This window comes from Neodiprion pinetum, chromosome 7 (assembly GCF_021155775.2).
Source record: "Neodiprion pinetum isolate iyNeoPine1 chromosome 7, iyNeoPine1.2, whole genome shotgun sequence".
Classification (NCBI taxonomy): Eukaryota; Metazoa; Arthropoda; class Insecta; order Hymenoptera; family Diprionidae; genus Neodiprion; species Neodiprion pinetum.
This window is the reverse complement of record NC_060238.1, coordinates 4,598,948-4,621,931: the sequence shown is the minus strand read 5'-3', so window position 1 is coordinate 4,621,931 and position 22,984 is coordinate 4,598,948. Positions and strand designations below refer to the sequence as shown.

At 37.5% G+C, this 22,984-nt stretch overlaps 3 protein-coding genes across 5 annotated transcripts; 2 read left to right on the top strand and 1 right to left on the bottom strand.

The window, feature by feature from the left end:
* Nucleotides 1–811: 811 nt before the first annotated feature.
* On the top strand, nt 812–14,496 carry Sara (Smad anchor for receptor activation). 3 transcript variants are annotated; one of them, XM_046633847.2, is made up of 16 exons: nt 812–1,095; nt 1,336–1,455; nt 2,076–4,472; nt 4,755–4,981; nt 5,239–5,338; nt 5,467–5,543; nt 6,681–6,858; nt 10,208–10,429; nt 10,509–10,631; nt 10,740–10,904; nt 11,251–11,410; nt 11,565–11,980; nt 12,099–12,342; nt 12,421–12,541; nt 12,649–12,810; nt 12,943–14,496. In XM_046633847.2, the coding sequence occupies exons 2-16, from the start codon at nt 1,398–1,400 to the stop codon at nt 13,096–13,098; spliced, it is 4,806 nt and encodes a 1,601-aa protein (XP_046489803.1). In that variant the 5' UTR covers nt 812–1,095; nt 1,336–1,397; the 3' UTR covers nt 13,099–14,496. The 3 variants fall into 3 exon arrangements, with proteins under 3 accessions (XP_046489803.1, XP_046489802.1, XP_046489801.1); XM_046633846.2 differs by having other exon boundaries at nt 814–934; nt 6,744–6,858; XM_046633845.2 differs by having other exon boundaries at nt 814–934.
* Nucleotides 14,497–15,711: 1,215 nt separating this feature from the next.
* LOC124222858 (heparanase) lies at nt 15,712–20,110 on the top strand. The gene is made up of 6 exons (XM_046634300.2): nt 15,712–15,949; nt 16,916–17,211; nt 17,444–17,690; nt 17,929–18,282; nt 18,503–18,944; nt 19,021–20,110. The coding sequence occupies exons 1-6, from the start codon at nt 15,865–15,867 to the stop codon at nt 19,181–19,183; spliced, it is 1,587 nt and encodes a 528-aa protein (XP_046490256.1). The 5' UTR covers nt 15,712–15,864; the 3' UTR covers nt 19,184–20,110.
* Nucleotides 19,594–22,120, bottom strand: LOC124222859 (V-type proton ATPase subunit S1). Its single transcript, XM_046634301.2, has 2 exons — nt 21,439–22,120; nt 19,594–21,321 (listed from the first exon to the last, which is right to left on the bottom strand). The coding sequence occupies exons 1-2, from the start codon at nt 22,042–22,044 to the stop codon at nt 20,800–20,802; spliced, it is 1,128 nt and encodes a 375-aa protein (XP_046490257.1). The 5' UTR covers nt 22,045–22,120; the 3' UTR covers nt 19,594–20,799.
* Nucleotides 22,121–22,984: the final 864 nt, after the last annotated feature.

Here is a 22,984-nt window from a genome sequence, read left to right as displayed (position 1 = left end):
GGAAATCGGGAGTTATGTGACCTGATCAAGCATGCCAATTTGATCGGCGTTTGTTTTCCCTCATATCTATGGCTCGGTGATTTGCCGTTCTGAAAACATCAACCCCACCGATAGCAGATAAAAATAAATGAATTAATAATTATAAACTAGGTCATAAACATCTAGGTGAACAGTAGAGAATGATTTACTGCCTTTTCTTATTACTATTAATCATGGTTTTTTGCTGATTCGAAGTTCACGGTACGACTGTATCATTCTGGGCGATACATTATTGTCCTACTCTTACCGACCAAATCAACTGAACGTGACTTCATTGATTCACCTGACTTATTAATGACAGATTAATGACTCATTCCTCCAACGTTAATCGAAGTTTAAACTAAGTTCAGCCTATCTCCAAACTATGCTGTCAAAATTGAACGCCGTTTAAACTGCGTCGGAGGAAACGGGCGTTAGTTTGATTACAAGCTATCGGAAGAGAAGCTTTGTGAGACTATTTAGCTTCTTCGAATGACACGGCTCGTTCAATTCCCCCTAAAATTACGGGGAATTGACATTATATTTCAAGTGGAGGTACGAAAATCATTTCAGACAACGAACCTTGAAAAATCCCAACGATCTATGATTCGGTCGGTAACAGGTAATGATAGAGCTGTGCGCATCGCTTCGACACGTGATTCTGCATACGCATTACACACTACCGACCTTTGTATACACACGAAGAAGACTCACTTTAGTAAACACAAGGTAGGCGTACTTTGCGCGTAGAATTTCATTTGTCAAAGCGAGTGGCTGACGTTCAGCGGAACGGTTAGTAGGACTCGCCCATTCAAGATGGCACTCTGACGTCGCGTTGAAATGTGTCATTTTCGGGAAATAATTTGATATTGCTGAATTTAGACGCTGTATAACGCGATGGGAACACCCGAGAAGTGTGAGTCGCTGTCCGTCACACGCTTGGCGCTCAATTTTCACTATTTTTAATTTCGGCGCATATTAATTACGGTAAATCGCATTCGGTCTTTTTCGCGACCTCCAGTTTAAAGCGAGAAATTAAGTTTCCAAGAAAAATCAGTAGCTGGTAGATAAACGAAGGTAGGTGGTGTTCAAACGTCACCAGGTTTTTCTTTGTTTAGAATAACAACAGCATCGTTAATCGCTCCTGCATAACTACACTTTCAACTTTATCGCTACGTGCAATTTATCAGCACATTTGTGACATGCAAATGCATGCTCATAGTATTTGTGAAAATCTAGTTACATAGGTATGCCAAGAGTTGGTTTACACCCCATGCTTATCTAATCCCTCGCTCCGTGTTGTCGGACAATTTTCAGCTACGATTTTTCATCCACTATTATCAGCCGCACAAAACGTAACGTCAACCGAGGAGAACACCATGGAAAAGTTTGCTGTGGATATCGACAAAGTACTTGACGAGCTCGAATTCAACGAAGGTTAGCAATCCAATTTGCTTCCCTTTATAAGAGATTTTATAACGCATTCTTAGGGGAAAAAAAGAAACCATTCTTCCCGGAATGTAACATTTGAGTCGGCGTGTCTGTACATAAGGGAAATAATAGAATTCCAATAATCTCAGGAAATTATACTTTATGCAACAGTCACTGGAAATGTTTTGTATGTATTGTTCAGTGTGTGTTTATTTTTTATTTTCCTTTATTTATCATGTATAACATGGTATATAAACATGAGGATAAACTTTTTTACGCTACTCATAATCAACATCCTTCGATAAACAAGCTTCACTTTTCTTTCCAACGTGGTTTTTATGGTATCTTGTCTTCTGGACATGTCTTAATTCATAGTGCAAATACTGCATTATAAACTTCGATCTTTAAACATGATAAAAAAAATTTTTGTTTGAACATAATGATCACTGTATACTTTATCATCCATGCTTGTCTTGAACAGAATCTGTTTTTAGACTGCATTACAATTTTTGGAGGAAATTAAGAACACATTGCATGAATTTTCAATTCGAGTTCTCCTTTTTGTCTTGAAGGTTTTTTCTATCTTCAATCATTGTTCACATCCAGAATTGAATTTTTATTTTCAGATCGTGCTGAACAAATTGCGTCTATTCCATTGCCTGGAAATAACGTTAACGTTGATCGTCAATCCCAATGTTTACCTCAAAGAAATCACAATCAAGCAGCCTTTGAGACTGTGATTGTGCCAAACGTAACACCAAGTGAGAGCCTAGATGAAACGGCTGATGTTCATAGGAGTTCGGATGTCAAAAGGTACGGGGAGTATGATAAAAACACTCGTGACTTAAGTATTCAAAAAGGATTTGCAAGATACGACAGCACAGATGTGGGGAATAATTTTTATTCCCAGGAATCCTCGTCAGCGGATAAAATACAGCACAAACAGTCTGTCGAAAGCTATGATTCTGACGCCCAAACGTTGACGATACACAATGACATAGCGCAAAAGCCTCTACAGAAAAAACAAAATGATGCTAGTGGTATTAGTAGTAATAGTAACAATAGTAACAATAGTACCAAATTGAAAAACAGTTACGACAAGAAATTAAACCAGCCTAATGCCAAACCAAGTGTGAGCAATGTGTTTAGCAGTTTAAACGAATACATAAACGCATCTAGTGCTAAAGTTGATAATGTAGATAATATAGTTATTCGAGAAGATACCGGTCACAAGGTGCGCGATGGAGATTCATTTCAAATTAGCGATACGACAAAAGATCTTAATGTTGTTAAAGATAACTGCGGTAACTCGTCGAGCTATACTTCAGAGAGCAGAGTAGAATCAAACATAGAATGCAGAAGAGACACTGTTAGCAGTGTTAGAAAAATCTCAACTGTCGTACCGCCAGAGTATCAAAATATTTTATTACCCGTTAAATTAGAAACCGCGTTGTCCGACGCTAGAGAAACCAACGAAGTTAAACTTGAGGAGAATATCAGTTTGTTACCAAATTTACGTGAAATTGACAAAGAACCTTTGTATACAAACACAACTTTGCCGACTGTTGTCGACAGGCCGAAAGAGTCAAAAAGTATTATAGACAGGCCTGAGCACGTTTACGAAAACGTTTACATCGGCACGGACATTCCGAAACCGCAGGAACTGTACACGACGGTTAATAAAGCGAAACCGAAGCCACCCGAGCTCAAAGCTCAAGAAGAGATAAAGCACACGTACGAAAATGTGGACTTTGACGAGCCAAAGAAAGTGGGAAAGACTGACGGCAAAGAAAACGTGTACGAGTGCATATATATTGGTAACAGAGAAAATTTTCCAGAAACAACGACGGAGGTAGAAATAGCAGCTAAAAAAATAACCGACCAATTACACGTGAGCGAGAAAAATTCGGACACCGAGGCCAAAGGGATTAATCTTGCCAAGCTGGTATTTCAAACTGTACAACTTGGCACACCGGAGACGGAAACCAAACCGGTCGGCTTCAGTCATATTGACGATTTATCGGAGGAAGAATTGAACAAGTATTTGGCAGATTTGGAGGCTGAAGAAAGAGCCCAGGAAGCGACGACGTCATTCGAAAATTCGGTACCGAGCTCATATCGAGATTCCGACAATCTAGCGAAGAACAAATTTCAAACTATGCGTGACGATGAGGACGCGAACGAAGCGCCAATATTTGAAAGCGTTACTATTGGCGAATTGCCGGAAGTATCGAGTGTAGAATTGTTGGAAAAAGCCAAAAAATTTCCTGTCATCGACTACAGTAAGAGCGGTCCGAGCAGCGAAGGGACTGCAGATTTTTTAGTGAGGAAAGGTTCCGAAAAATTTTCCGAACATACAAAGGTTATTTCCGAAGCGAAGGAAGAGAAGGGAAAGGGAAGAAAAAGCAAAAGGACCAATGAGAAAATGAGGAAAACCTCGGATAATTCGGAACCGAGTGCTGAAAACATTAGAACTGAAGACGATGATCTGAAACCTGTCGAAGTCGAGGAGGTAAGCGTAGTCGCGGTAGAAAGTCCAGACAAGAGCCTGGAAACTCATGAAATTGCGTCTGGGTCAGAAATCAGCCAACAGGCGGAAGAATCTGGAATGGAAAATGATAAGAGCTTGCCCAAATCTGAGCAAGAATACCAAATCGTTGATACAAACTTGAATCAAAATTCAAAATTGACCGGTAAGGACGAAGATGCGGAGACCGAAACCAACCAGATTATCTCTGTCCCCGATATGATGACCGGTACAAATTTGAACAACCCAAATAATGCACATGCTTCCGAATTATCTGCCAATAATAGCAGCTCCATTCCCAACGACGTCCAGCAGTCGTCAGAAAATAACGTTCAGACCCGAATTGACGATATTCCAACAGATGTTGAAAACTGTGAAGTTAGTCCTGAAAACAACACAGATCCTGTGGAAAACGACGAAGGCACAGAACGACCTACCAGACCCCTAACCTTGGACATCGTATCAACGGTCAATATGGACGAGCAAAATGTTACAGGTAAATATTTGATTTACCATGAAATTTTGAAGTAGTATCCTCATCAAACACTACACAGAAATTTTAAAATTCTTCATCGTTAGATGTTTCCTTTGTGAAACTGTATAGGTCTATATCCGCAAACTGTCAACATTCAAAACATCGATACCCGACAAGCATGTGAAAGCCTGAAATTCTTTACTGAATTAAAATGTACCCTTTCTGCTAGTTTTTTACTGTCGTCAAAGATTTTCAACAAATATCAACAGGCTGCACACGATTTAATCAATAGATGGTTCGTAGGATTTCCTGGTGTAACCCCTGGAAGGCTTGAGCGAGTCAATCTGGATACCGAAAGAGAAACAGAAACTTCTCCCAATGCTTCTGAAACCTCGTCGTTGGAGTCTGGTATGGTTCTGGGAAAGCAGCCGCCGTTTTGGGTGCCCGATAGTGAGGCACCTTTCTGCATGCTATGCGAAGCAAAATTTACCGTCCTCAAGAGGCGGCACCATTGCCGTGCTTGTGGCAAAGTATGAACTTGACCGAATAAACAGGGTATGATATATGAGTAGTCGGTTGAAAAAGTAGTTGACTTTTAGCAATTTAATATCTCGATAACCAATTATTCAATTCTATCGAGGTTTGTTCTATTGAAAAATATGTAAGATAAAATTCACCAGTTAGCTTCGTAACATGTTTCGCGGTTCTCACTTGTAAAAAACTGTTCAACCGATTTACTCTACATGTTCGGTTCCACCTGAAGCTGTATGGTGGTGTGTTCTTTCAGGTGTTGTGCAGTAAATGCTGCGGCATGAAATACCGACTGGAGTACCAAGGCAACATTGATTCGCGAGTCTGTCTTCCTTGTTATCAGTTACTTGTCAGAGGTAAGTTTTCAAGAGTACCGTTTTTCAAATAACGTTCGATCTTCCTTGCCAAATGAGATTCGAACGACGTAGATACATCTGGCACCGTATATGTCTCCGAATATATAATGTTTACGGTAAATATTTAGCCGAGGCTGAAGATGGTGGCGGAGATCTACAAAGCGGTTATGCAAACTTTTCCGGGCACGATATTAACTCGCCGAATGTAAGTCCACAAGTCTTTTAACTTTTTATTGATAACATTATTTCTCTTGTTAAGAAGAAAATAATTTGTAGAAATACTTTTTCTTGCATAGTTTGAATGAGGCGTTTTACTGATTATGTATCTATAAATTGTGCGTAAACCGATGTAAACCTTGTGTGTACGTAATTGGTGAAACGTCTGTCTAATACGATAGTTCTGATTTTCTGCAATATCAGTATTATTACTCTGTTTGATAAAAATATTATATATAATATATTTGAAGAATAATGAGTGTAAATGATGCATAAAATACAACGTTTGTTAGCTATTTCCTACGCTTAGTTCTCCATTCTTCTCTAAACAGAAAACTGTTCCGCAATATTATTTAGCATCTTGGAAACGTTGATTACTAGATGTACGTTAGAATCAATTATACTTATTATTTCTTTACGATGGTTTTATCCCCGTTAACAAATTGTTGAATATCTTTTGCTCCAAATGATTTCGCTCTACGCAATTCGATATCATTCACGACCTGTCGTTTATTATTTTTTTTTTTTTTTCATTTTTCTCTAGCCTTTCTCAACTCTACCCATGTTTCATTTTGATTTGAAGCCATCATGTCACAATTCATTATTAGTTCTTTTATCTCGAAATTCCGGCAGCATGTTCAACTAGTTTTGATGGCCACTCTGTTATCTGAGTATCAATAAATATTAGAGAAAAAAAAACAAACTAAATCTTCTGTTACAAATTTTCTTTTCTGTACTTTGCTTTTTTGCTTATTTTCTTTCGGAGATCTGCGTAACAGCTACTCCAGTATAAAATAGCGTGTTTTATTTATTCTTTTTGTTCTACGCATGAATTTAGTTCGGCTTATCCTTTATTTAATTACTAATAAATCAATTTACACTATCTGATTTCTAAATATTGAGATTAGTTTTTCAGCTATTAATTCTTGCATTAATAACATAACATGAAAATAAATGCAGCTTTGATATGAAGTAAGAAAACGTTGAAAAAATTTTCAAGCTGGAAAGACATATGCTTCAATCAATTATTCACGTAACCATTAGTCTTTGTACTAAAATATTTGATTGATCTCCTATAATAACCAAGCCAGTGTCAGGAAATGGAGTATTCAACAAATCGTTATAGGGAAGACAGCCAAATCCAAATAATCCGATGGAGTATTGCTCGACTATACCACCTTTGCAACAGTTAGCTGGTGGATTGCCGTCGCCGCCAACTGTCATGGTCCCAGTTGGGGTGCTTAAGAGAGAAGGGAGCACGAAACAACGACCCGAGGGACAAAAATCTGTCATGTTTAGCGACGGTGAGAAACATTCATTTCTATGCCGCGTTCACGTTCAACTGGAACAAATCTTATTAACTCGAAAATATGTACAAGGTTTTTATTGATCTAATAATTTGCTGATCCCAAATGCACGATGTTTAATTCAGTTAAAATAAATATTGGAAACCATGTCGTTAAATGTTGCTAATGGCTACTAAAAACTCATTACTCTTATCCCAACCAGCGGCAAAATAAATATCAACTGAGATGCGACATATTTTGTGCATGATTTAACTGCACTTTAGATTTTTCCACATGCTAATTCTAAAATTAGTCGACACTATATTCAGTGTTTTCAGGTGCATTAAAAACAATCAAAACGCTTATTATTATTTATTTATTTGTTTATTTATTTATAACTATCAACGGAAATAACTTAATATTCCCAAAATACATAACATTAATATAGAATATATAAAAAAAAAAAAAATATATTGTATAAGAATTTAACAAAGTATAAAACTAGAGTGCCTCTCTGGCTAACGCTTTGAAGTGACTGATCGATTGGTTGAAGATAACCATCCAACCGCTGTTACTATTCGCTGTCATACTCAGTTACGTAATGATCGATTTGTGGGTGTAACTGGCTAGATATTGGTTCGGTATTGCAAATGTGTGTACATTGTGTCTCGATCTTCTGTTTGGCACTCTTAAGGGCAGTCTATGACACTTTTGTTAGACCAATATTGAACTACGCGTCCGTTATTTGGTCCCCCAAAATGGGCGTTAGTAGAACATCAGATAAAGGGTTCGATTTTCTCAGTATGTAAAACAACATCCTCATTGAGTTTGCTTTGACGTGGTCTATGTGGAGATCGAACGTCAGATGACAGTTGAAAATAACTCCAAGATCGCTGGCTATGGTTTTTCTTTCTAATATTTGGTTTTCTAGCATGTATCCCACATTTGTGTATCTAAAATCCCGAGTCAAATGCCTTAGCTAAGTCCATATAAACAGCATGAGTTTCATTTCGTTTAGTAAAGGAGGTAATTATTTCCTCAAGCATCACTGCCAGGTTGCTGACAGTGGATCGTTTTTCTCTAAATCCATGTTGCTCGTCGAGAAGGTTTGTTGACAGACGGAATTTTATTTTGTTGAAGACTATGGAATCAAACACTTTGGCAGTTTATTATGTTGGACTTGTCGCCATTCTTGAATATTGGTATTATGTGACTTTCTCTCCATGGGCTTGGGAAAGTACCTTGATTCATAGAGCAGTTGAATAATGAAAGCAAAGGTTTTACTAGGTTTTCCTTGCATGAAAACATGAAGTACGCAGTAGTTTGAATCGTGTGCATGTTTTTTGGCGAAATAATCGGCAATTTATAGCCAGCAAGAGAGTCTTTTCTATAGATACTGCCGAAAAAATCTGCAAAAAGGTTTGCAATTTTCTCACTCTGGTCAGATGAAACATCGTTTAGATGCATGGATGCTGGAGGACCAAATTTTTTTTCCAAGTTTGACAGGAATTGTGCATTATCGCGTTTGAATTGCAGTTTCACTTGTGCTCTGAGGTGCTTGAATTCTAACTAGTCACATTCAAAGTTGTGTTGCCTAAATCTGCGATGTGAAGTTTTCTTTTGAATGATTAGACTTATCAGCTTTTTGCTATACCAATTAGGAAACCTGTTATCATCTTTTTTCTTCTGTGGCACATGTTTAATAGCTAATTCTTGCAGTTTTTGGTTGAAAGTATTGCACATATCATCTATAGGGCGGTTCTCGAAAAGAGATTCTCAGTTAATTTCACTGAGACCTTTATTAATGTTATCGTAGTTACCTTTTCTGAAGTTTAAACCCCGTATTTGATTCACCAATGGTACAAACATTGGGCCATATAATAATATGTCAAAAGCTTCGTGTAGTTTGTCGATTTTACTCAGTGGATAGATGCTAGTAGAAATTGTGGCCTTTGAAAACTAGGTAAAAAGTAGATCAAGTGTATTTCCTGAAGAATTTACAAAATCATTGAGTTGTCTCAAATTTAGGCAGTCAAATGCATTGCATACAATATTACAGGAGTTTCTATGAGAGACACTAGGATGATTACATTCGTGTGAGAGATGGTTATTTGTATGACTCCACTTGAAATTAGGTGGGTTATGATCCCAGCAAATATAAAATCGCTGAACATGTATTTCGAAACAAGCATTTCGCATGTAGCTCTGTAATCGGAGTATACTTGAGAGTCTGATGAGGGGATAAAGTATACATCCCCCACCAAGACTCTACGTTTAATTTGATTTCCATGTATAGTTGTTTACAACTGAAAGCAGCAGACTGGATCGAAGTCGAGTACTCACTGCGATCAAAACACCGCCTCCGGTTTTTTTGTTTCTTATGATGCAGTCTCTGTCACATCTGTAGACATTGTAGTTTGGTGGAAATAGTTCGTGGTTTCGAAAGTTCTCATCAAGCCAGGTCTCTGTTAGAATGATAACATCGTATTCAATCGAAGAGTTTAGAATGTTTTTAAGGAATTCCGTGGTTTTTCCTCTCAGACTACGTACATTTTGGTAGAATACCTTTAGTTTGCGTTTTAGTTTTTTGGAGCCGGTGGCGTTTCATTTTCAACTATCTCAAGGATACGATTTTTACAGTTCAAACCCTTTATGTTGGCATGGAACAGAGATGTGCATCCGATGCATGGGAGTATGAGGCCACCACTGAATTCACCTGAACACTCGGCGCATTTAGACATGCTGGAGTAAATTTGGAGGCACTGGAAAGCCAAAACCACTTGAAAACTTTTCAGTGAATGTCACTTTAGTCCTAGTTGGATAGAAAGTTCAATAACTGCACAGAATCTTCACTTTTCTTGTCGAGACATAATTTTTAGTTTTAGGTGTATGTTGGTACAGTTTAAAAAATTTTCTAAACACTTTTAGCAGCACTTTTGTGTTGAAAAAAGCCGGAGCGAAAGATCTACGCGCCAGCTTAGTTAGCCCTTCAGCAGAAAAAAAACGTAATTTTTTTGTTATTTAAATTAGACGTAAATTTAGAATGTATCAAATAATGCTAATAATATTCACTCCACTCGCTTGAACAAATTGAATTCATGGTATTCTATGAACATATGTAAATGATATAATTTTACACAGCTTCACAGTTTTCTTTTTTTACCTTTTGATTCCGTTTCAATATTTTTTCATGTCCTTATTCCGTTAAATTTGATTTATCAGACGCACCAGTGTTTTTGTTTTGTTTTTTTTTTCACTCCACTCACATGTTAACATATTATTTTCACCCCAATCGAATAAACTTCCGAAGAAGTTTTATGCCCTTTCCCATTTGTTTTGTTTTCAAACACCTCTAAATAAAACACAGGAATAAGGCCTGGCTGTGACCTGACAGAACTTGATTCATCCTGGGATCCAAAACCACCGTATCGGAAAGCTGGAAATAAACGATTGCCTACTCCCCCAGGGCCATCATCCGCTTCCACGATGGCTAAGCGGCAGAATCTTCCGCCACTAGATCCTGAAACGAACAGTTACATACCACAGGACACGAATCTGTTGCCGCCAACTGTAACTATACACAAAGGGCGTAAGTCGATACTAAATTGACGATTGACAGGATCGATTTTAAAGGCTGTACTTGTGCTTAAAGGATACAATCTTTCCAGAAATTAGCTATCACGATGTCTTGGACCAAACGCGGCTGTACGAATCGTTGAAGAACGAGTGCGAACCACCAATAATGTTTGCTATAAACAGGAATCTTTATGCTTACGTGAAAATAACAAATTGTACGTAAAAAAAATGTCAATAATACTTGTGTCGTCTACGTGGTTTTATACGATGTATAATCGGGATACATAATTTAAGGCAAGTGACATTTTCGTTTTTATTTACAGTAAGTTGTTGCGTCAACAGGATATGCTGGAATATAACGTCTAGAGGCTTGGCCTGTGTAGGTCAGGATGAAGTTATTTTTTTAGTAGAAACGTTACCTGACGAAACACTTATTCCAAAGGATCTTCTTATTCATATCAATTTGATATACGTTGAGGCGATCAAAGGTACAAATTCATACTCTATATTGAATATCCCATGTATCGGTCTACCATTAATTTCCTCAACATCTTTCGTTTGGACACATTTATAGAGTAGTTCATTACACCAAGAGAATTTCTTTAAAGGCATCCAACTCATAACTTACTTACTAAGGTATGTTGTAATAAATAACAGGTTGTTACGAAAAAGTTTTTCTTTTTCCTAATGCTGCTCTATGTTTTGTGTCGATTTAAGATTTTTCAGCAACCAAACCTAAGATGTTGAGGAAGTACGACTGTTCCTTATACTCTTATGCATATAGAATTTATGAAAAAAAGTGAATTCAATGAACTTTATCTGTTTCACATTCAGGCAATACCATTACTGAACTTGGCGTATCGATACACCAGGGTGGAAATTTGTTAGGGTCTCGAGAACACGCAGGATTTATTTTTATTCGTCAAACTTTCCAATGTCTACAGAGAATTGTATTACCACCTCCGCCGTTCCTTGTTGGTCTTCTTGTTCACAGGTGAGGCAAATTTAAAAACTTTCCAATACTAACAACGAACGACTAATGCCATCGACGGACTTGCACAATTGTGACAGAATTCGCCGCTCTAAGAGGAAAACCTGTTGTACCTGTAAAAGTGTTGTAACCGTTGGATTGAATTTTGACGTTACAGATGGGAAACGCCGTGGGCTAAAGTTTTCCCACTTCGATTGATGTTGCGTCTTGGTGCCGAGTATCGATACTATCCCTGTCCTCTGGTTTCAGTTAGGTTTCGAGACGCTGTCTATTCAGAAATTGGACATACAATAATGAAAGTACTGGCTGACTTTAGAAACTTTGCCTATACTTTGCCCGGCGTAAGAGGCCTCGCCATTCACATGCAGGACAGAACTACCGATGTAATGTTTCCGAAAAATCGATACGACCAAGTTATCAGGGGTCTTAACAATTCGAATGACCATGTACTCGCGTACGCGTCAAACTTTAGTATAAATGCAGATTCCCACTTGGTTTGCATACAGACAAATACAGGTGACGAAAGCAACTATCAAACGCAGGCAATTAATATCCATAACAAACCAAGAAGAGGTGAGTTCTGTAATTATGCATCTATTAGCCTTTATCCACCAACAATGCAGTGATACGATTTTACCGAGCGCCGCATATCAAATGAAAATTAAAACCAGTTTCACTTCGACCCTTCCAGTCACTGGAGCTAGTTTTGTCGTCATCAATGGTGCGTTGAAATCCTCAATGGGACTATCGGCAAAGTCGAGCATAGTCGAGGACGGCTTGATGGTACAAATAATGCCGGAAAAAATGGAGGCTTTAAAGGCAGCTTTAAAAAATATGCAAGACTTCTCCATCGGTTGCGGTCCGCAAGGTGCTACAGAACCGGACGAAACTGTAAATATCAAATGGGTCGATAACGACATGCAGTTCAACGTTGGGTACGTCTTGACAAGAATTTTCCTTTACTTTTACGATCGAATCATCACAACTAATTTGGTCGATTTGCTCAATTGCAGAGTGAAGAGTCCTATCGACAGCAAACCAATGGACGGTGTACCGTCAATCAGAGTTCACAATGGTACCGACTACATGGGAACCAGCCGTTTCATACGCTGGACAGAAGTGTTTATCATCAGGGTGAATAGTTTTTTAATTATTCCAAACAATGCAATAAGAAGAGAAGCAAATGTTAGATCATGAAAATTTAAATCAATATTAATTGGTCATTTGATTATTTTATTCAGTCCGACGACCATCCAAACGGCGTTCATGATCCTGTGGACATTAACAGACTTTCAGAAAATATTGCACGAGCGACTTGTGCAGCATTAGTTAAGTTATTGGATCTACTAGCCACAGCTGGCCTAAGTAAAATTGCAGTAAGATCCACCATACACCCTGACAATGTGAGTATCGTTGCAAGGTTTCTTTTTTTTATCCGTGAAACTTGACTCGTGTTTGCTGATCAACGTTCTTTTCGCTTAAGGCAAACGTGAAGAAACTTACGGCTTTTCTATTTAATCGACGAATTTCTTTAGGTTGGCTATGAGGCGGGTAGTGAAGGAACGCGATTACCACCTATTTACATGAAGAGTCTTGACAACGAACTGATCCAAGTACTCCACAAGGCTGCTCAGAGCAGTCAAGATACATACACAGTGCTAGAATTGATATTTCATGTACTAGATGACTGAAGGTGATGATATATTTAGTGCCAGATTAAAAATTGGTTATTTACATTTCTTCACATCAAGCTGTTTACTGCGATATAAAATATCACGAGATCTCGAATTAGGTATAGTAACATAAAAACAGTGAGTAGGAAACCATCATTATAGAAGACTTAATTGGTACATATTAAGTGTCGCTTACAATGCAATGTATGTTTAAAAAGATTTCGAGATAATCATTACTAGATTTTCATCAGTGTCGAATTTTATCTGCAGACGATTTGTCGGTCAATATTTAAAATGAAAAAAAAAGCTGAAGAAACGTCAGCAAACATCATTCGGCCATTATTATTTGTGTAACAATTCACATTCTTGAAATGTGGAGGTAAATTTTTTGTCTTTACCAATCAAGGAAAATTCTTCAACTTTTCGTAATTTTGGTGAAAGCATTTTATTCGTAGCTTCGTATAATTTGATAGGTATTAAATTATGTGCAATGATTTTTGATAATCACTTGTATACGGTGCTTTGTCCAAACACTGGCAAGGAAAGATTGTTGAATAGATCCAACTGAACTAAGGCTTCAAATTCATTACGTTGAAAATAAAACATTTCTCTTCTAATCTTTTTGTAATTGAACATTTTTAAATAACGACACATTTGAACACTTTCTTACATAAAGTAATTCTGAACCAAATATGACGGTAAAAACAATATTGTATTTCTTGACTTTAAATCTTGAACTGAAAAAGTGAAAAGCTATTGTAAAATTTTTAAGCGGCTGCCTAAAGTTGGCAGCGAAAATTGGTAAGGTTCGATTGTGGGACAGTTTTTTGTGAAGAAAACTGAAAAAATTTGTTATAAAATTAATGAGTCATTTACACAATGATCACAAAATATAAGCGTGCAGATTATATTTATTACAGGATGCACGTTAAAATTTGATCTACAGAGTATGTTACGTTTGCATTCACATTTTTATAGTTTAACTCGCGACTAAACAATTTGTACGCAAAAAATAATGTTATATAATCTTTGTAATGTCGAATGTTTTTAATTATTCAAAGTTTTATTGTATATTTTGTTAATTCCTGAGAAAGAGAAGTGGCATGATAATGAGAAAAAAAGAAAAGGAAAATGCTAATGACGATTATTAACAAGGTAAAAGATGCAATTTTTCACGACAACCGAAATGATATAGTTGTTTTTTGTATAGATTAAAATTTCTATCCCCACCTTATAAATGTATTTTGTATCCAGCGTTGTCTAACAGGCAGCATCACACTTCTAGTTATCTCTCAATCATCCCTGTTCAATAGATTATCAATACCTTCGATCACACCACTTGAATTTTACAGATCGCCTTCCATTTCTGCAACGCGATGATTGAATGTTATCCAGAAGTTTGATGTAGTCTTAAATTAAACGCTGAATGCAAAATTATTGGAAGATGAAGAGTGAAACGAAATCCTCACGGCTCATTATCCGTCCTGGATTAAAGTTTTTGTGATTTCGTTGTAATATTTTCGCAACACCAAGATATTCACTATACCTATAAGATGTATCTATATCATGTATATACATATGAATAAAGATTCAAATTGTACATATTATAAAAATCAAGTCTGTTTTGGAATTGAAATTCCATTCGCATTTTAACGTAAATTTCACAAGCTCTGCAGCATGATTCGTGGTGGTAAAAAATATCGAAGTACGATACATGTTATAAACGAATGTACTAAGTATATTTCTATTATTATAAGTAAAATTTTATTGCGAAAGGTTTGCATATGTTTGAAATATGATATTTAATTTACGAGAAATAACTAAATATTGACATTGCACAAGTACTACTGCACAATGCCACATATGAAAAACTGTTCAAACTTCCACTATTTTAAATCGATCTCTGCAATATTTTCGCCTTGCAATTTTTTTTTATAATAATTTTATTTACTTTTAAATAGCCCCGACGATAATAAAAAATACCGTACTGATGTCAAGTCGACTTCGAGAAGAAATTTAAGCGACATTTAGTAACAATCATTTATTGTCCAAACTAATCTAAATGAGAAGTAAGACCAAAGTGTAAGACTATCGGAGACTGTCTTAGGAAGAACGCTACCTCAAGTACACATTTATTTTTTCAAAAAGTAGACTGACGACACTATGCCACACTAGATATCAATGCGAAAACTTGCTTAGATTATATTTAAAGTAGAAATACGAAGCTCGAATAATTTAATTTTTCACTGTTCTTCATCGTTACTTTCTGTTAATCGAAAGCTGATTTCCGATACTAGACCCTAGTAATCTACATACAATTTACCAAGTGGGAATAAAAATGTAGAAAAATGCGAAAATAGAAAGGCAACAATAGAGAATTTGAACTCTTCACAGGGCCCTGAAAATAGGGGGTCAAAAATGAAGTAATATTTTATTCAGATTCGTAGTCACGATGTTTAGCTCCTTTATTTTCGTACTGTATTTTCAGATTCATTCTTCAGAAAAACATGTTTCATTATTTAGACAGGGGGCGCAGTTTGCGTCGTTGCCCCGGGGTCCTAAACATCTAGTTACGCCCCTCGCAGTTTGAACGTTGATTACTCGAACCGACTCGAAACTTAGATGGAAATACTTGAATCTATTTAGTCTACGCTTGGATATCGCCGGGTTTGGAACAATTCGGAGCGGTTGGAGTTTGGAGTTTAGTAGATATATTGACAACTTCATGCTGCAGCAGCGTTTTTTGTATCATACGTTGGAAAGTTGAGGATAAAGGCAGCGAGAATGAAATATCTCGGGAATAAAAAGTCAGGGAAAAACCCGCAGTACCGGAATATAATCGAATCCTACGAAATTACGCGAAAGAGAAGTACGCGATCTTGAATAATAGAATTTACTTTGATACACAATAACAATTATACCAATTTATCGTGACTGCGGTATGAAAGAAGGAAATGAACTTCCTGTTGGGTCAAGCTTCGAAGATTGAGAAAAGCGATACTGGTCCAGAATATATATCTTAGATATCTTAGACATGTTGTTTATGATGCGAATGAAAATACTGCACAGTTTCACGATGTATTTCATTGTTATACAATAGACGACGTTTTTTTTATTTCTGCGTAACATGAAAATGGATTGGAGTTTTTTTATTTTTTTGTTTTTTGTTTGATTTTAATTTTAGGCAATTCCAAAATCACGAAATGACGGCTTTTCCTCAGCATTAATCGTTACGATAATGTTACTAAATTCTAACTGAAATTTGTTCCATTAGACATTTCTGCGGGATTTTTCGCTGTAATCATTCGAACAGAAATAATCACCGAAAAAATTACTTCAATTATCAACTACAATGAAGCATGCAATTATTTGTGGCCTATTTCAGAGTCACGAATTATGAGATCACTTAGTTGAAAAACAAATTCCAGTCACTTTTTTACTACCGAATATTTGATACGAAGACGAAAAATTGCAATGAAAGTAGCATCCCACTGGGCACCGAATTTTCTCGAAGATATTTGAAAAATGTTTCATTCAAATGTTTCTGAAACATTTCATTGAAAACATTCTTTTAAACCATATTATTTAAATAATTTTCATTCGAAATATTTTTTATACATTTATATTCAAACGAAATGATACTTCCAATATTTCAGTAATTTCATGTATGTTTTCAAAGTATTTCAAGTTTTTCTTAAAAGAATTCGAATACTGAAGCTCATTCAGGTATTTGATACTGTCCAGGATGTATTATTTATCAATTTCAGTGAAAAATTAGAAAAAAGATTTTTTTTTCATGACAACCACGTTCAATATTGCCATTACCATTTTTCAGATATTAACATTCACTGGTACATGCTGGGATTCTTTGTTGTCCTTTTGATTTTGTATCTATTCACCTTGAACCTACAGCGAGTTGAGGATGTAACAGTAATTAATCTGGATACTAGGCAATCCGTACACAGACGGACTTCAACGAGATATTTATCCTATGGATTGGATACATCCTTGTTAAGAGACATGAAAACATTACCAATCAATGATAAAAGATTCGTCATGTTAGCACGTCATCTAAGTCCAGCCTATGTCAGAGTAGGCGGTACTTCTGCCGATTGCTTATTCTTTGATGAGGTATTTTTATCAAATCTAAAGCTCATAGCAAGATACAAGTATGTATTATTATATTTATTAACAAAGCGATGAGAGAATCATACGATTCCTCCTGGAAATATTTACATGAAAAATATGTTGAAAAGTTTGTCCTTCTGAATTTCTGTGAAGATTCACACAACTTAGCCGAGTTTACGGTTCTGGTATCAAAGCAAATAAAAATATTAAAACGGAACGCTTAATTTTTAAACAGACGCCATCATCGTCGGCGGACAAAATTTTTGATCCAATCAACGGAGAGGATATCTCAAATTTCACAATAACTCACAAAGATTTCTTAGCTTTGAGTCGTTTTGCCCGAAAAAGTGGAGCCAGGATGATATTTGATCTAAATGTTTTGCTCCGACGGCCCGACGGTAGTTGGAATTACTCAGATGCCGAAAAGATAATTTCACTCGCCAAGGCGCACAATATTGAATTGGATTGGCAGTTGGGAAATGGTTAGTTAGATATTGGAAAGTGATATTCCGATTCCATAAACAAAAAATATTCCGTCATTATGAATATTGGTCGAGGTTTGTTACAACATTGAAAAACTGAAATATTGTACTGTGTTCAGATTTCTTCTTCAATACACTCAATTTGGCTCTTTTTGGAGTAACTTTTACCACCACGGTTGGAGATGGAGATCTGAATACATCCAGGTGCGCAAGTGTCACTTCTCATTATTTGTTACAGAGCCAAACTCGTTCCACCACGTATTTAACAGAACCGTTACAGCCACCCAATTAGCATCGGATTACACGGTCCTCAGAAAGCTTCTGGATGCAAACGGATACGAATCTAGTAATCTGATCGGACCTGAAGTTAATCATATAGGAGATGCGAATCACAAGGGTGAACTGTACGGTGCAGAGTTCTTGAAGCATGCTAATACCAGTGTGACTTACTTCTCCTGGCATCAGTACTACTTGAATGGTCACATAGCAACAGTTGAAGACTTTATCAATCGGACTGTCTTCGATTATTTAGCAAACCAAATAAATTCTCTATCAAACTTCATCAGGGGCTATCATATTCGCGTTTGGCTTTGTACGTTGGTCATGTTATCACTAGATTAAACCCTGTGAAAAATATCATAAAAAAAATTCAGCTCGGTAGTTAGAAGGCAATGTTTATTTTTTTCAACTCACTCTTCACTAGAAGATTGACAAAATTGAAAATTGTTTTGCTGTTAACTTCAGTCTCAAGTAGTATGTAATTTCTTACACTTACGAACGCTAAATAATTTTGTACGAAATTTAATCCACAGCTGAAACAAGCTCGGCTTGGGGAAGCGGTGCACCAAACTTGTCTGACAGATTTGTGGCTGGATTTTTGTGGCTGGACAAACTTGGATATAGCGCATGGGCTGGAATTGACGTTGTTACGAGACAGTCATTTTTTGGCGGTCATTACGCGCTCGTAGCACATGATTTGACTCCAAATCCAGATTGGTGGGTAAGCGTTATCTACAAACAGTTTGTATCTGAAAGGGTTTTGGATCCACCCATTCTGGATTCTAAAGCATTAAGACTGTACTGGCACTGTACGGCAAAAAGTGCGCTTATCAATAGAGTACCCGCCATAACGCAATATGGTGTCCATCTGGATAATAAACCAATGAAAGTTGCTATCAGAATGATTAATCCAGCGCCTTTGAAATCGATAACATTGCATCTGTATGTTTTGACAGCGGATCACTTGCAATCCAGGTAATATTTAATATTCAAAGTTAAATGAAGACATCATATTCTCAACAACTGTGTAAAATGTACTTACGAATTTCAGGTTCATAAAAATGAATAACCAAACATTGATGCTGCGACCAGATGGCAAATTACCACCCTTCAACCCAATAATACTAGATCCAGATGAGAAAATCGAACTTCCCCCTCACTCTATGTATTTTCTCATTTATCATGGTATGCAGATACCTGCATGTGAAGTTTAGGTGATAGTGACGACTCCCCGCACAAAGTAAGTCTGTACATAAGAATAAATGTCACCAAATTTGAGGCGACGGTCTGAGACTGTGATATTGACCTGCCGGTCCTTTTCTCTTTATACAGCATGCAGTAAGATCCGAAAATCTGTACAAACTTTAAACTTATAATAAATATTGTTTACGTGAAGTACGTTAATTAATTGTTGAATATTTGAACGTCGCCTTTAATCTACTCAAATCACAAAAGTCTATTCATGTGTTTCTCGTAAACAGTAGGTCATGAGACTTTCAAACTCCTTCAATCGATTCATATATGTATATATGTCTGTGTATTTTCTTTTTTTGATACTTTTCTACTATTTTACGTGAAGATCTGAATAACATTGTCTTCCTGAGAAATAAAATTGGTCCAATGATGAAAGGTCTACACCGTTAATTTATTCATTGATATTGAACAATCGACAGTATGCGCATACATATGGGAAATTTATGTTCACACTTAATACCGTAAAATGTAATTCTAGGTGTGACAATGGAATGAATGTTGATACCAGTATATGTAAAATATGACTATAATGTGGCAGTTGCCAAATAAATTCTAGTAGGTGAGTAATCAAGAAAACGACTTTATGCATATTTTTGGGAAATGCGGATCGGACTAGTGACCAAACAGTCACAGGGTCGCATCTTTACATATTCATGCCCAGAACTGTCAGTTGAAAGCTATAAATATGCCGCGTTCTGATGTTAAACAAGAGCGCAATGAAATAACTTATTTACCGCTATGTATTATCTATTATTATCTGGTGGAACAAAGTTCTCCATTTCATCTAAGAACCGCCACCGCAATTAATTTACTATTTATTTCACAAATTTCGCACAAGGATGAGGGAAATTATGGAGTTGGTACTAGGCTATGCTTAAACTTTGGCACCTTTGTACCAAAAAACTCTAGCATCGATGAATTACATTTCTAAATTACTTTATATGTAGGATCAATTCATGTACATTATATGAATTTATCGTTAGGGAACAGAAGATTACTACTAAACTATACACCCGAGTGGCACAATCTTTACGTTTCATTTTTTTTTCAACCCTGCCATTGAATAAAAAATAGGTAAATACGATCAACCTCGTGTAATTTCTTTTATACAAGTGTATCTGGCTTTGCGACAAATTGAGTTAATAATTTACATCAATATTGGTAGAAAACAAAATTTATTCTCCAATAAATTCTATTGTAGTCTATTAAATTAACAACGATAGATGATTTATTGGATTGAATTATACACTTTGAAATATACCCAGCGATATTGAAACATTTTTTCTTCAGTAAAAGTTTGTCGGTTGAACGAGAAAAAATTTATGGCTAAACCGAAAATTACAAATAAAGCTCAAGATATTGCCACCCTACTAAAAATGTACAATGTTCGACATACTCCTAACACCTTTCTCATGTATATTATACGCCAGTGTTTGATGTCAAATTGACTGTTAAGAAATCAACTTCTATGCATGAGGAAAACGCTCTTTGTTCATTGATTTTCCGGTTCTTGACTCGACTTAATCACAAAAAAGTATCTATATTTACATTTTAGAACATACTGAAGCGAATGTTCTTATTCGGCCGATCCGACTGTGATAGTTTTTCCCTTGGGATCGTCAAAGCGATCCATGGTACGAATGTCCAATATCATAGTCAATCCCCAGATCATAATCAAAGCCATAATAGCAGTGACAAAAATTCCACTCCAAATTGGAATTGTGGTAAAACCGACGCAGTCGTACCCATCGCTGAACACAACTGTGCTATTGTTATTACTTAAAGTCGGGTCGATTTGTACCTGGATATCGGTAATATTGACATATGTCGTGTTGGAGTAAAAGACAGATTTCAACGAGCAATGGTAAGAGAAACCGGTCGGAAAGTATATCGCTGAATCACTGGTCAGCGTTTCGGTCGCCGTGTCATTCTCGTATATGACATGTTCGAAGTACCAGTATCCAGCCCATTTTTTCGTGAATTGTATGCGCAACGTTACTGTATCGAAAACCATGTCGAGACGAATCTGAGTTGTTCCATTTTCGACAGTCGAAGTATTACTTGGTGTTCCAAGTAAAGAATAGTCGTTACTGCCAGTCTGAAATTGAAAAAAATAATGCATTATAAAGTAAATCTTCGTGTTCTAACGAGTGTAACACCTCAATTTTGGACGGACAGGAGAAGCAGGCAAATTAACCGTGCCTGGACTTCTCACCTTGGCGTAAATTCCACTCGGGGAATAAAAGAGTATCCTATCGGCATAGAACAGAATAGCGTCAGTGTCGTTCCTGGCTGTAACGGCTCGGCGAGTTCTCTCCAATCGGTTGTAGCTGCACGAGACGCCGGTCAGGATGGCGATCAGGTTTGGGTTGTTGGCGACAAGATTCCTGTACAACTCAGGGACTGTCGATAGCTCTGAAATTGATACGATGACGGCCTGACCGTCTTCGATGGTCTCGGGCTTCTCCTCCCTGGAGACGTTGTAACCGTCGAGGTCTTCCAGGGATGAGAGCGGAGCCTCGACGGCTGACAAATAATCGCACAGTCCCAACCCGCTCAGCTGATGCTTGTTGCGAGTTATATCTTCGACGCAGAAGTTCTCCTGTTCAAAAACGACCATGGGACTCCGGGACCCGCCCACCTTGTTTGCCAGGATCTCGGTGAACTCGGTCTGGGAGGTTTTTATCAGTGGATTTGCTGGTTCCAAACGGTCCGCTGCATCCCCGCCGCATATCAAGACGGGTGCGACGTCTCCGCAGATTATCGCCGATATTTCGACGAGGATTAAAAACCCGAGGGCGAACATTTTGCGAGAACCCATCACTACACCTTGGCACTTGGATCACTGAGGTGGCCTCTCCGTGTCGCTAGCAGAAGGCAGAGACCGCCTGACTAGCCTCTCGAACTCTGCTGTTGTCATATGACGTACCGCGTGACCATGCGCCAATCGTCTTTCACCGCCGGAGCATGCGGAGATACGATCCAAAGTGGCGGGTTTTTTGACAACGCTAATGGCTTGGTCAACGATATCGTTAACTGAGGATGCATATCTTCAGTCAACGACGATATCGATGAATTCTGCGACAACGCCGCAAGTGCTGGAAGAATTCAAACTTGGCCTGACAACGCATGTTACGGTAATCCTGTAAATATTTAGATCGCGTTGCGCATAGCTTACGTGGTATTTTCTCCCGGCCGTTGAAACCATAGACACATACATAAAATAGAGCGTAAGCAACGGCGTAAGCGTCCCGTGAACGGACTTGAATCGGTTCTCCAAAGGACAGAAGATAATAATCCCCCCCTCCCACTCTGCCGCTCTAGAGGGACAAGCAGCTACCCCCACTCCATAGGAAGAGCGACAAACAGAGAGTGGGAGAATTATTATCTTTCGTCCTTCAGAAAAGTGATTTAAATCTGTTCTGAGCGTCGTGCGGCATCAATTGTTTCCGAGCGATCGGAGTGAAGTTGCGTGCTTTCAGTATCGGTTCAACATCCAAACCGTGTCGTTCGTGTTGTGTCGCGTTGTTTGATCAGCGTATTTCCACCATACTCATCTGTGAATGATACATGAAGAGCAGAGCGTTTGTAGCATGAAGAAGAACCGAGTTGCTGAAATAAATCATCCCGCGAACGTTGAAGGTCAATTTCGTGTCCCGAGTCTTCATTGTTTTGTGTAACTTCAGATTGCATCGATGTCTATTTTTTTCTCTGTGCGTCGAGCGTCCATTTTATTATTGTTTTGGCTGATCTTCGGCAAA

What these genes read in the sequence shown, in the direction of transcription:
- Sara (XM_046633845.2), top strand. An exon ending in ACGATATTAACTCGCCGAAT is followed by an intron (nt 5,544 to 6,680) that starts GTAAGTCCACAA and finishes AAATCGTTATAG; the next exon opens with GGAAGACAGCCAAATCCAAA. An exon ending in ATCTGTCATGTTTAGCGACG is followed by an intron (nt 6,859 to 10,207) that starts GTGAGAAACATT and finishes AATAAAACACAG; the next exon opens with GAATAAGGCCTGGCTGTGAC.
- LOC124222859 (XM_046634301.2), bottom strand. Translation starts at nt 22,044, where the DNA reads ATGGGTTCTCGCAAAATGTTCGCCCTCGGGTTTTTAATCCTCGTCGAA. An exon ending in CGAGTGGAATTTACGCCAAG is followed by an intron (nt 21,322 to 21,438) that starts GTGAGAAGTCCA and finishes TTTCAATTTCAG; the next exon opens with ACTGGCAGTAACGACTATTC.
- LOC124222858 (XM_046634300.2), top strand. Translation starts at nt 15,865, where the DNA reads ATGAAATATCTCGGGAATAAAAAGTCAGGGAAAAACCCGCAGTACCGG. An exon ending in CGAAATTACGCGAAAGAGAA is followed by an intron (nt 15,950 to 16,915) that starts GTACGCGATCTT and finishes ACCATTTTTCAG; the next exon opens with ATATTAACATTCACTGGTAC. An exon ending in GGATTGGCAGTTGGGAAATG is followed by an intron (nt 17,691 to 17,928) that starts GTTAGTTAGATA and finishes TATTTGTTACAG; the next exon opens with AGCCAAACTCGTTCCACCAC.